Source organism: Coenobita brevimanus, chromosome 101 (genome assembly GCF_032717465.1).
Source record: "Coenobita brevimanus isolate Jiangsu-jjx chromosome 101, ASM3271746v2, whole genome shotgun sequence".
Classification (NCBI taxonomy): domain Eukaryota; kingdom Metazoa; phylum Arthropoda; class Malacostraca; order Decapoda; family Coenobitidae; genus Coenobita; species Coenobita brevimanus.
Window position 1 is genome coordinate 38,037,288 of NC_137054.1, and position 13,780 is coordinate 38,051,067.

The 13,780-nt window shown below is 42.1% G+C and overlaps 1 protein-coding gene across 1 annotated transcript in view; it reads left to right on the forward strand.

Annotated features, from left to right (window-relative positions):
* LOC145415010 (protein MON2 homolog) overlaps positions 1-13,780 on the forward strand; it is a 1,148,323-nt gene that overhangs the window by 31,394 nt on the left and 1,103,149 nt on the right. The window contains exon 2 of the mRNA XM_080284427.1: positions 9,865-9,996. Within this exon, the coding sequence (XP_080140553.1) occupies positions 9,865-9,996 (132 nt within the window). The remainder of the gene's footprint in view (positions 1-9,864; positions 9,997-13,780) is intronic.

A 13,780-nucleotide genomic window follows, 5' to 3' on the forward strand; every position in this document is an offset into this window, starting at 1 on the left:
ATGTGCTTTACGGTTAGTAAGGCCATGTCGCAACTTGAATGCGAAGAGCCAACCCTCGGATGCCTTGAAGTCTAGGGCGTCGTGAAGCCTTGCAAACTTCTCAGCAGCAGCCTTCAGCTCCGTTCCACGTACCATCACACCAGCTGCACGTTGCTGTCGGTACCAAATCAACGTGGATCGGTCGATTTGTGCAAACTTGGGGGTAAACATAACCTTCCTTTCCACGTTGCGTTTGCTTCTCGATGAGAAGTCAGCCGTGTACTGCATGAGTTTGTCTCGGAAACGTTTGATATCGAACAAAGTAGACCGGGCCAGGTTATACTCGCGGAGAATGCGGGAAGAAGACCAACCCGCATCAACTTTCTCCAATATCTCCCTCTTCTTTTCCAGAGTCAGCACCACTCTCTTCCTTTTCTCAGGTGGCGGGGCCATCATCACACACACTAAGAGGAGGGCCGAGAGCAGCAGGAGGCCTTGCAGCAAGTACGGCATCACCACAAAAGCGAGCACGTGGGCAGCCATTTCGAAGAGCGTAGGTCCAGTCGCGGTGAGAGACAGGCGGGAAGTGGGGAGGTTGCAGCGGCGCTCTATCGGACGTCGGAGGAATGACGAACCAAAACAATTCTCTCCCGCGGCGCGCGCGGCAAGTTCAAATTACGGACGGCAAAAAATTGATCCCCCCCCCCCCGGACGATTTTGGAAATGTTGGATCTTAGGACGATAAGGTCCGGGTAGTGGGGATGTTCGGGTATTGGGCGTCTGGATATTAGAGTGATTACTGTATATATATATATATATATATATATATATATATACAGTAATCCCGCATTTTTTGCGGATTTTTTGTCTACGGTTTTGCCCTCTCGCGGATTTTCTTAGCATCAATAAGTTCAACAAAAATATCCTTGAATATACAGAAAACAAAAAATTTGAAATTCCCGCAGCTTCCAATTGTAGCGCGGTAAACTCACGCCACCCTCTGTCCCTTCCCCGTGGCCCCTCTGCCAGTGTTACCATATCTAGCATAATTTTATTCTTTTAGCATAATTTTGATCAAATTTTCGAGTCTGGAATATTTTTTAGCATATTAGAAGTTTTAGAATCATTCTAGCATAATTTAGAATGGAATGGAATATTTTTGGAATAATTTTATAAAAGCTACAAATCAGTGAGAGAGAGAGAGAGAGACGAATAAGGTAAGAAGATGTTTGAATAGTTGGTTACTTTCAGTTTGGGCTTGGTTGGGTTGGATTAGGTTAGGTTAGGTTAGGTTTTAGGTTAGGTTCGGTTAGGTTAGGATAAGTTTGAGCTTTGTACTTTACCCATGAAACCTAGGTTTTTCCGATGGATTTTGGTATGATTCATTCGATTTTCAGCTTCATTTCAGTCGGAAATGACCATTTTCTGTGTTTCCCCCCCTCCCTATAACCCCCGATTCCCCAAAGATCCCCCATTATTTCAGGGGGATGGGGGGGGGGTCATATCTCAAAATCTGGTTATTTCCGACGGAATTGATGCTCAAAATCGAATGAATCACATCAAAATCCAGCAGAAAAACGTAAGTTTCGTGGGAAAAAGCAGTATGGGCAGATACCAATATTTATCCTCTTACAGTATGTAGGTTCATTTTAATATTTTCATAGTAAACAATACATAATTAATATGTTGCACAAATATGTATAGAATTTTATCATTTAGCTTCAAGTTAGCATAATTCATTTTTTACTTGGAACAAATTTGCTCAATCTAGCATAATTTTTTCATTGCCCTAGCATAATTTCGTTGTTTGGATATGGCAACACTGCTCTCTGTCCCGCATTCCTCAGTCGGACCAGTCCACGCCTGACTGTCATAAGTGGCTGGTGTGCTTGTAACCACACTATGATATGAGCCTCTTGCCTCCCATTTGCTTTCCACATGGCCCCAGGACGTAAGCCAGCCTCACCAAAGGCTAACAATACAATTAGTAAGAACTCCAAAGTGACAAAACGATCAAGAAAAGTTATGACCTTAGCAGAGAAAACTGTGTTACTGGACAAGCTAAGAAACGACCGTGCGAGTGTTTGCTATCACCAGTTAATGCATCTTTTTATTTTGTACTGTTTTGTGAATAAATGTGTAGATAATTGTGTATTACAGTACGGTGTTTACGTTTTTCCTTCATAATGGAGTATGTGCTTTCAATCTTGTAAGAAGGTATTTCGGGATGACTATGGAGGTTTCGGGACAATTCGCAGTCACAACAAACACAAAACAATTCGCCTTCATTAATGAAGATAGCTATGGGTGACACTAGAATATAATTCAAAGGCGACTACAGCGAGGAAGAAACAAGTTAATTATTGACTAAAGGTGCAACTAATAAGTAATATCCAGAACCTACGCTACTGAACATAGACTTTGCTGGATCCCCCTGAAATATAGTTATTAAAGTATTGATTAATTAATAATAAGTATATTGATGAAAGTTTTGATTAGTATATTTATAGAATGGCGGGGAATCGTCCAGGGTGCGAATTGTTCTGAAGGGGAATCGTCCATGTTTTGACGGGGAATTGTCTGACGGCGAATTGTCTCGCAATCAGTATGGACGTGGACTGTGTGATGGGCAGCATGGTGGATACAAGTGTAAGATTCAATTGTTAATAGAGTATTCGCGGAATTGAATTTTCGCGGGGGTTACAAGAACGTAACTACCGCGAAATATGCGGGATTCCTGTATATATATATATATATATATAGTAATCCCTCAATTATCCGATGTAACAGAGCCAAAGGCATGTCCGGAAAGTGGTCCCATCTGGATAGTGGGCCCCTGCCTACTGGACTGGTACTTATGGACCCTGACCCAGCCTAACTTTGAAAACCACCTAAATAACTCCCTACTTGATAAGCATAGCACCTATTTAAACCTATTTAAGACCCTATTCACACCAGTAATGGACATAAAGCATGAAATAAATGAAAAGGAACCAGAGAATGAGGAATTAGAAGTGAGTATGGAAAATACTTCCCAGTGTCCAGGGTACTTACAACAAATCTGTGGTCGCCTCCTCTAAGACTCTGGTAGTGGTGAAAATGCTCTTGAAGTACATACAGTAATCCAGTGTTGTGCTTCACTTATATCTTTGCACTGTGAGTTATAATTGTTTATCACCTCACATTCTGTTCTTAATTGCGCCATGCCAGTTTCAACCACCACTTTGCACTCCTCACTTAATCCTTTGCACTCTGAATTCTTATTTCTTAACACTGCACAACACTGTAAATTCCCATGTGGTCTTGTGGTGAGGTATTGCAGTTTATTCACTTTATTCACAAAACAAGCACGTGCGACATCCATTGCGATGAATATCTATAATCACTCTCCTTATAATCAGCAGCATGTTTATTTTTGCACTGTGTATGCTAGCAGATTAATCAAAGAGAGCAGATAGTCCATCATCTCCATTCTCTATATCTTCATACATGTGAAAAATCTCTTTAGTAATGGATCATGCTGATTCACTACGAAACGAACTTTTCAACACCAAATTGGCCCACATTTGGTGATGAAAAATACCAAATGGCAACCCTGACTGTGGAGGGGGGAGGAAGGATGGAAGGGGTGGAGGGGCTGTGCATAAACAACAGCTGTTCGGCAGCACGCGGTGCTGCACGCCAATTTCAAATTGCAAGTGGGAAAAAATTTGGATTTTGGAGTTTTTTTTTTTTTCTTTTTTTGGCCATTTTTGGGTTCCGAAGGTCCAGGCCCACAATGTCCAGAAAGTGGGCGTCCTTATAGTACAGGGATTACTGTATACATTATATACAGTGCTCCCTTAACATCCACAGGGATTAGGTAACAGAGACACCCGTGTATGTTGAAAATCCGCTGATATCTGCTGCCCCTCTTAAAAACACCCCTGGACCCCCCTTAATCTTTTGGCTGCAGGGGCTGTGATGACAACATACTGACTGTGCTCATTGCGGAGAAATAGGAAAAAAATTGTGTGTTTTCAACTCGTATTTTAACCCACTTTAATCTTGAGAGCTAAAATTTTTGTCAGACAAAGGTCAATCTTTCTACTATCGTTTTCAACAAACTGCCTGTCGGTTGGCACTCCAGGCACAGAGAATGATTTGAGAGAATACAAGGTGTGTTTTGACTGACCCAGGAAATATCCCAAGGAGGTGGAAATTTCCACCAGAGCACAAGTACAAAATAGGGTTACAGCCACATTACTTCATCAGAGTAATTGCAATAATAATAAAAATAAAACATTTCTGGCCAGTCATCTATGATTTTGTTACGACATTACAGCGTTTACGTTCGACTTTAGCAAAACAGTAATGGTGTGAGGAAAATCATTACATACTTTATCAGACTTCATGAATGACTTTTATAACCACTTACTTTTCTAAAGCTTATTGATGTAAAGTCATGAGTCATTTCATAGCAGTTCTGCACAGTTTGCAACTGCAAAAATATTTGCTAGCTAATGTGCTTAGTATCATGACTTCTCTGATTATCGCAAAAAATATCACTAAATCACTTGTATTTTCTCACAGTGATTCACAATATAATATAAAATAACACTTTCAGCCACTCTTGTATGATTTCGGTGCATACTGCTTCATATTATTTACGAGAGGGGGGGGGGAGGGCAGCAAACCAGTTTAGACCAGCTCATCAAGGTGTACGAGAGAAAAGAGGGGGGAGGGCAGCAAACCAAATTAGACCAGCTCATCGAGGGTGCATGGAAGAAAAGAAATACTCCCAGCCCGTGAGCCCGTCCTAACTTTTCCATGCATCCATCATCCAATCCTACATTGTCCCATGTGGAGCATAGGAACCCAGGGCTAGGCAGTTGGTCCCGACATTTAAGATGAGAGTGACCAGCCTCACTCATCCCTGAGTGGCATTACATGAGCAATCAACCCCAACCACCCTTTCACCAGCTCAATCCAATTGGAGCGCAATAATTACCCACTAAACCACCAGGTGCCAGAATTTGGTTATATGGTTACCACCCAGCATAGTAAATGGTTTCCTGGTTTGCAGGAAACCATTTGGCTTATCACTCAGTGTAGATTCACCCACAGGCAGAAGGAAGAGGAAAGAATGAAGGAAAGAAAGACAGGAGAGGATGGAAGGAAAGAAGGATGGAGGAGAGGAAAGGGCAGACACCCGAGAGCAACACTACATTGAGTGAGTGGATGGTGAGTGCCTCCACCTACCACTAACTTTTCCCCTGATGAATTAATGGCATTAATAAGTGAAGTGGCCAGAAGGAAGAGTGTTACGGTATAATTGATTCACTGGATAAAGCCATCACTAAAAACAGCCATGAACTGTGAATGGGGTAATGTTCCTGTGAGAAGAGTGGAGAAATTGCAAGATACAGTAGTGAGAAAATGGCAGAGTTTAAGAGCAGTGTGGAAGAAAGATTGGGAAGGTATGAGTTAGAGCAGATGGAAGGGGTGGAAGACGTATGTACAGTAAGATATTCGTGGAAGAGATAGGCGTAGTGTGTGAAGTTGGTGTGGGATTAGGAGGAAATGCAGGGATGTGCAAGGGACAGCATAGTGGAATGATGAGGTGAAACGAGCTGTGGAACAAAAGAAGAAGGCATATAGTGAATGGCTAATGAGTAGAGGTAGGGGAGAAAATGAGAGAGAGAAGAGAGAGGTATAAGTGAGCAGGAGAAGGGAGGTGAAGAGATTGGTGAAGGAAAGTAAGAAGAGAGTGGATGAAGAGTTTGGGAGGAATCTGAGTATGAAATGGAGGGAGAGTAGGAAATTGTTTTGGAAGGAGGTAAAGAAAGTAAATCAGTGTGAAAGAAGTAACAGTAGGGGAGTGAAAGATAGGAATAATAGATAGTTGATGGAGAAGAGAGAGAAATTGAGGAGATGGAAGGAGCACTTTGAGGATTTGTTGAATGTAGAGAGTGACCGCAGTGTGAGTATAAGTGGTTGGGAAATGGCTGGGAGAAGAACAGATGAGAGGAGGGAGGAAGAGATCAGTAGGGCAGAAGTAGTGGAAGCAGTGAAGAAGATCAATATGGGAAAGGCCCCAGGAATTGATGGAGTGTGTGGTGAAATGCTGAGGTATGGGGGTGAGATTGTAGTGGGGTGGATATGGAAGATGTGTAGATTGGCTTGGGAAGAGGGAAGGGTTCCAGAGGACTGGAAATCAGGTATAATTGTTCCTTTATACAAAGGAAAAGGGGAGAGAGAAGTGTGTGGTAACCATAGGGATATTTGCCTTCTTAGTGTGACTGGAAAAATATATGGTAGAATACTCATTGATAGAGTTAGGCATATAACAGAGGAGCTAATTGGAGAAGAACAAGGGGGAATTAGGAAGAGAAAAGGGTATGTAGATCAGATATTTGTTCTAAGGTGTTTAGTGGAGAAATATCTAGAGAAGGGAAAGAAAGTGTATGCTGCCTTCATGGACTTGGAGAAAGCTTATGACTGAATAGATAGACAAGGTATGTGGAAGGTATTAAGAATATATGGAGTGGAGGGGAAATTGTTGAGTGCTGTGAAGAGTATGTACGAAGGAGCTAGGGCTACGGTGCGAGTGGATGGTGAGCTGAGTGAGCTCTTTGATCTCAGTGCGGGAGTGAAACAGGGTTGTGTGATGTTACCCTGGCTGTTTAATATATACATGGATGGGGTTGTAAAGGAGGTGCAAGGTAGAGCAGTGGATGTGGGGGTGGCTTTAATGAATGAGAGTGAGATGTGGAAGATTCCAGTGTTGTTTTTTGCTGATGATACAGTATTGTTGAGTGAAGATGAATGGGAGTTGCAAGGTTTGGTGAATGAATTTGGGACAGTGTGTAGGAAGAGGAATCTGAAAGTTAATGTAAACAAAAATAAAGTTATGGTGTTTGAGAGGAATAAAGTCACAGAATGCACAGTGAGGTTGGATGGTGAGGATATGGAGAATGTGAGTGTGTGGTGAAATGCTGAAGCATGGGGGAGAGATAGTAGTAGAATGGATGTGGAAGATGTGCAGATTGGCCTGGGAGGAAGGTAGAGTCCCGGAGGATTGGAAGTCAGGTATAATTATTCCCTTGTACAAAGCAAAAAGGGGAAAAAGAAGTGTGTGGTAATCATAGGGACATTTGTCTTCTTAGTACAGTAATCACTCCAATATCCGACGTAATAGAGCCATAGGTAGGTCCGGATATTGGTTCTGTCCGGATATTGGGCCCCAGCTTATGGACTAGTACTTATGAACCCTAACTCAGAGAAACACCTATACAACTCCCTCTGGACATGCATAGGACCTATTTAAGACCCAAATCACACCAATAAGGCACATAAATGACTGAAATAAATGCAAAAGAAACATAAAATGAGGGTTTAGAAGTAGGTTCATACAATAATAAACATTCTGGTGACTGGCTCCTGGACTGGTACTTATGGACCCTAACCTAGCCTAACTCAGAAAAACACCTTCCTACTGCACATGCATAGCTCCTAACACCTTATTCACACCAATAAAGGACACTAAAGAGTGAAATGAGGTAAGTATAGTATGGAAAAAAGTACAGTATGAAACATTCTTATGTCCGGATAGTGGGGATGTTCGGATATTAGGCGTCCGGATATTAGAGTGATTACTGTATAATAGGAGAAGTGTATGGTAGAATACTTATAGACAGAGTTAGAGAAAGAACAGAGAAATTAGTTGGAGAAGAACAGGGAGGCTTTAGGAAGGGAAGAGGTTGTGTAGATCAGATATTCATTCTTAGATCATTAGTGGAAAAGTTTCTAGAGAAGGGAAAGAAGTTGTATGCGGCTTTCATGGATTTGGAGAAAGCATATGACAGAGTGGATAGACAAGGATTTTGGAAAGTGTTAAGAATATATGGAGTAGATGGGAAGTTGTTGAATGCTGTGAAGAGTATGTACGATGGTGCGAAGGCTGCAGTGTGTGAGGATGGTGAACTAAGTGAATTTTTCTCTTTGAAATTTGGTTTGAAACAGGGATGTGTCATGTCTCCATGGTTGTTCAATCTGTACATGGATGGGGTAATAAAAAAGGTACAAGGTAGGGTAGTGGATGTTGGAGTGGCCCTGGTGAGAGAGGATAGTGTTTGGAAACTCCCTGTACTGTTGTTTGCAGATGATACTGTGTTGTTGAGTGAAGACGAATGGGAGCTGCAAGGCTTGGTGGATGAGTTTGGGAGAGTGTGTAAGAAACGGAATCTAAAGGTGAATGTAGGGAAGAGTAAAGTGATGGTTTTTGAGAGAGGTGAAGTCAGTGAATGTACAGCAAGGTTGGATGGTGAGGAATTGAAAAATGTGAATACGTTTAATTACTTGGGTAGTGTGATGAGTAAAGATGGAGGTTTGGAGGGTGAAGTGCTTGAAAGGGTACAGCAAGGAAGAAAGGTTGCTGGTTCCTCTAAAGCAGTGATAAGAAACAGGGAAGTGAGCATGGAAGTGAAAAAGTTACTACATGACAGTATTGTGATACCAACTCTAACGTACGGAAGTGAAGCTTGGACATAGTTGGAAGGACACAAGTCAAGAGTGAGAGCAGTGGAAATGAGTTATTTAAGAGGAGCCTGTGGAGTCACATGGAGAGACAGGCTGACAAATGAGGATATAAAGGAGCATTGTGGTGTTGATGTGGATGTGATAGGAAGTGTTATGAGGAACACACTGAGGTGGTTTGGCCATGTGGAGAGGATGGAGGGTGAAAGACTGACGAAGAGAGTGTATGTGAGTGAGGTGGAGGGGGGAAGAGGGAGAGGGAGGCTGAGGATGAGATGGAGGGATGGGGTGGAGAGGTATATGAGAGAGGGGGTGTGAGTTGGGAGCAGAGCAGTGAAATGGCGGGGAACAGGGCAACTTGGAGGCGATTTGTTTGTGGCCACCCCAAACGGGATTGAGGCGTCTGGGAATAGATGGATAGATAGAGTGCATGCTAGTACTTCGGTGGTGTGATGAGTAAGGATGGAACTTTGGGGGATGAAGTGCTTGAAAGAATACAGCAGGGAAGGAAGATTGTTGGTTCACTGAAAGCAGTGATGAGAAATGGGGAGGTTAGTATGGAAGTTAAGAAGTCACTGCATGATAGTATTGTGATCCCTACCCTGACGTATGGAAGCTAGGAGTGGACCTTGCAAGAGGGGAACAAGTCAAGAGTGAGAGCAATGGAAATGAGTTACTTGAGAGGAGCATGTGGAGTGACATGGAGGGACAGGTTGACGAATGAAGAAATGAAAGAAGGTTGTGGGGTGGATGTGGATGTGGTAGAGAAGATTAGGAGAAATACATTGAGGTGGTTTGGACATGTGGAGAGAATGGAGAATGAAAGACTGACTAAGAGGGTGTATGTAAGTAAGGTGGAGGGAGAGAGAGGGAGGGGAAGACTGAGGATGAGGTGGAGGGATGGAGTTGAGAGGTATATGAGAGAGGGGAGAGTGAGTTGGGGAGAGGGTAGTCAAATGGTGGGTGACAGAGCGACTTCGAGGCATTTTGTCTGCGGCCACCCATTGCAGGGTTAGGGCATCGGGCTATAGATAGATAGATAGTTTTAGTTCATATTTGCCCTGTCACAGAGTACTGTATTTATGTTTTTCTTGTTGCTCAGCAAAGTTGGTTTATTATTTGCTTCCAGAGTCCAACCAGCTGAGATGGTTTATTTGAAGCTCCTGTTAGAGAAATGTTGCCAGATCTGTACCATTTTGTTGCAATTTGTTGATCCACATACATGCTGGGATATAAAAGAAGCAGTTTACTGTACCCCCCCCCCCTCCTTTTTTTTTCTAGTACTTAACAAGTTATATTTTTGATACATCATGTTTTTAATGAAACTTCCAAGCATTTTTATTTTGTTTTTATTCATTTTTCTTGCAGTCTTGTGAGGAGGCAATTATCAAAGTACGTGGAGCCTCCATGAATCCACAATCATCTCTCTCCCAGATTACCTCCCAGGTTCTCTACCCTTTAGTTCAGGCTGCAGAGACCAAGGACCCCAAAATTGTCAAGGTGAGGTATTACTTTGTTAGTGAATTATGAATATGATATGTCACCATCACCCATCATTTTTAAACCATATTTCTCATTCAAAATGACTTACAGTGGTCTCTCGATTCTACAGCCTGTATGGAGGAAGCGCGTGCTAGAAACAGTGATCCATAAAGCTAAATAAAAGTCTCCATGATTGGCCGTGGAACTTTGGAAAATGGGGTTTATGTTGGGTTAAATACTTAAACAGTGAGCAAATTCATGATTTTTTCTCATCTTCAATTCATTTTCACTGTGTAATGGAAGGGGTACTGTAAAAAACTACAATAATATTATACAGTGATTGAAAACTGAATTCAGGACACCAAAGACCTTGGTAGTTTTTGTCATCATGCTGCTATGATGAGTTAGAGATTAGTAACGTTTGACCATTTTACAGCAAAAAATAGCAGTACTGTACTGGAAACCAAGCAGTTTCTGAAATGTAACCTATGGAGAGAAGAAAATATAAAAAGAGAGAGGAGGGAAATGTTTGTCACATAATGTCTCATGAGTTGCAAGGGTTAGTGGCAAATGTGACCTTGTTAAGCTAGGTAAGAGAGGCCCACTGACCCTTAGAACAAGGGTTCTCAACCTTTTTCTCACAAAATGCCCCTTGATTTAATAGACCATCTACCCATACCCCCATTAACCTGATGCTGATGTAGAATGGTTATACTGTATATTAAGACTAATTTTTTAGTATGCACTGATACTACAGTGGATGTTATCAAATAGATGATATTGTAATGACTCTTAAGCAGTAACATCATTTTCAGTGTACAGTGATTCTACACAGGAGTAAAACTGTAGTTACTCTGTGAAGAATAAACCTTAGCACTAATTCAATGTAGAATGGTATTATACCAGCTATTGTAAGGCTATCAGTATAATAATTACATCATTTGGCATGTAAGCATTAACATCACGTTTCGGATATGACAACCAGTATTAAATTTCATTGTAAAGGCTGTGCCTGTTTTGTGCAAACAGGTTTCTCAATTTGAGGAGCAGTGTTAGACAGACGCACTCGAAGGTCATGCTCCAAGTTAACCATGGTCAGTGTTCAGTTTTCATGTTCAGCAGCATTGAAATTCCAAGCTCACAAAGGTAAATACAAAATAGAGAATGTCAGCAAAGACCTCACAGCAACATCGGCTGCTATCTATCTATCTATATGCCTAGGCTGCTTCCCCCAAGGAAAGGGAGGTAGCCGAGACAGGACGACACACTCCCCATTTACTCATCCATTCAGACACATTCATTCGCATCTTAGCCCCAAGGGGAGAACGGACAGATCCTCACTGCACCACACCGCACAAGGGTCAACTGCGCAATGCAATCAGTGACATCCGCAGCAGGGCCCGACAGCAGAGCTGGTTTACCCCTGCCACATCATAACAGACCCATCCCCTTACCCGCACCTGACCTGAGTAGCTGATCAGACCAAATGCGGGAGAATATCCCCTCAGGGCTGCGTCATCACTTATTCATTCACAGTTTCTCTCCATTTATTTCTGTCACGCACAGCCACTCTTCCTTGCTACATCAGCTACAGCAGGGTAAAACTCACTCATTTTAGACCAGAACTTGGTCAGAGGAAATGTTTCAGATGCATCTTTTCTAACAGAGTTTTTCACCAGCTCTAGGAATTCTTCTTGCATGTTATCTGGGAGAAGATGCACATTAACAATGAATGGGTAAACGACCTTGGAGGGATAGTTTAACGAGTTTGGACATAAGAATATGTCCTCCAAGTAGGCCAGCTTCTGGAGCCACTGGTTTTCTGACAATTTCTTGGTGAGCTTTGCGACCTTTGTCTTGTTGTCACGTTTAAAGAATTCAGAAAGCTTATCCTTCTGTGAGTCTACTATTGATGCCACATTCCATCATGACAACTAGCGAACCTTGGTATGAAACAGTAACATTTCATCTCCTCCCAACTCATGGCACATTAGGTGGAGATGGAAGAGTCATGTATTTAGGGCACTTGAGGGTATTGCAATGTGCACATCATCATCAAGGACTAATTCTGTCTCTGGTGGGAGAGTTTTAGATCCCAGAGTATATCCGTGAGGCATACAGTGAAGATGCCCTGTTTCAGGATTTAACTCATTCACTCATCCTCAATCCTGTGATCAGTGACCAAGCATTGCTGGTGTGCCATCTGTTGTGCGTACACATAAGTTATTCCAGGAAAGTCCTTCAGCCCCTAAAGAATTTGAGACTTATGGAAAGCGTCTTTACCTCTTGTAGTTGACTCCAAAGCTTGACAACAAGAAATCCTCCTTGAAATCTCCACTGCTGATGCGTCGTACAAACACCAGAAGTTGGGCACAAACAGTTACGTCAGTCAGTTCATCAAGCTGGATTGCAAATTTGCCTAAAGATATCCCATTTATTTCAGCAAATACTTGTTCTTTGATACATTCAGAGGTATCTAATATTCATCAATGAACAGTATCATTTTTAAGAGGGGCACTGATGTGACCTTCTGCTCACCATCACATCCAATAACACAGCAGACTATATCTTTATAGCCGAGCAAGGGACAATAAGCTTCTCTGCATTGTCGAGATTTTTTTTTTTTCCCCCGTTGTGCAGTTCTCAGTGATACAATGTGCGATTGATGTAACCTACATTCATTTTGTTAACTATTCCGAACAATTGATCAGAGCGTGCTCACTTCAGTTTCTCTTCCTTTTGCTTGAAGAAGGCAGTGTTCATACTTTTTAGATTCGAATGACAACCATTCAGATGTCACTTGGGAGTTGAAAAAGCTTGGTTTCATGCACTCCAGTGATGAAACTTTGTGACATATAACCATCCATCCATCCATCATCCTATCCTACATTGCCCTATGATGAGCGTAGGAGCCCAGGGCTAGGCAGTTGGTCCTGACATTTAAGATGAGAGTGACCAGCCTCACTCATCCCTGAGTGGCATTACATGAGCAATCAACCCCAGTCACCCCTTGAATATAACCCTTCACTGGCTCTGAATGGAGTTCAATAATTACCCACTAAACCACCAGGTGCCAAAATTTGGGTATATGGATACCACTCAGCATAGTAAATGGTTTCATGGTGTACAGAAATCCATTTGGCTTGTCGCTCAGTGTAATCACCCACGGGCAGAAGGGAGAGGAAAGAATGAAGGAAAGAAGAAGAGAAGAGGCAGTGTAAAGTCACCCGTAGGCAGAAAGACAAGGAAAGAATGAAGGAAAAAAAGACAGAAGAGGATGGAAGGAAAGAAGGATGGAGGAGAGGAAAAGGCAGACACCCGAGAGCAGCACTACATTGAGTGAATGGATGGTGAGTGCCCCCACCTACCACATGGCATATAACACACTGTAGAAATTCATACCTGTTGTTGATGATAAAGGTAAATCCATACTGACTGTAACTTTCATTATACTGATGTTTCTTCGCTAATGAGGCCATAATGGTGTCTGGAATTGCAATAAAAATGCTCGTACAGCCAACACTATACATAAAGTCGTTGACAGTGACACGCAGTCATAGTATTGCACCATCATAAGATTACATAATAAAAACACCATATTGTTATCACTGTCGTAAGATCACACAATAGAAGCACCTTCAGGCGGTCATAATGTCAAATGATCAGATGGTCAAAACATCATCAGAAAGTCATATATCAACACGGCCTTAAGATCACACTGTACATACAACTTCAGGCATTTATCACACAACAGAAACAATTTCAGACAGTCATAATAACAAAAAATTAAACAATAAAAACA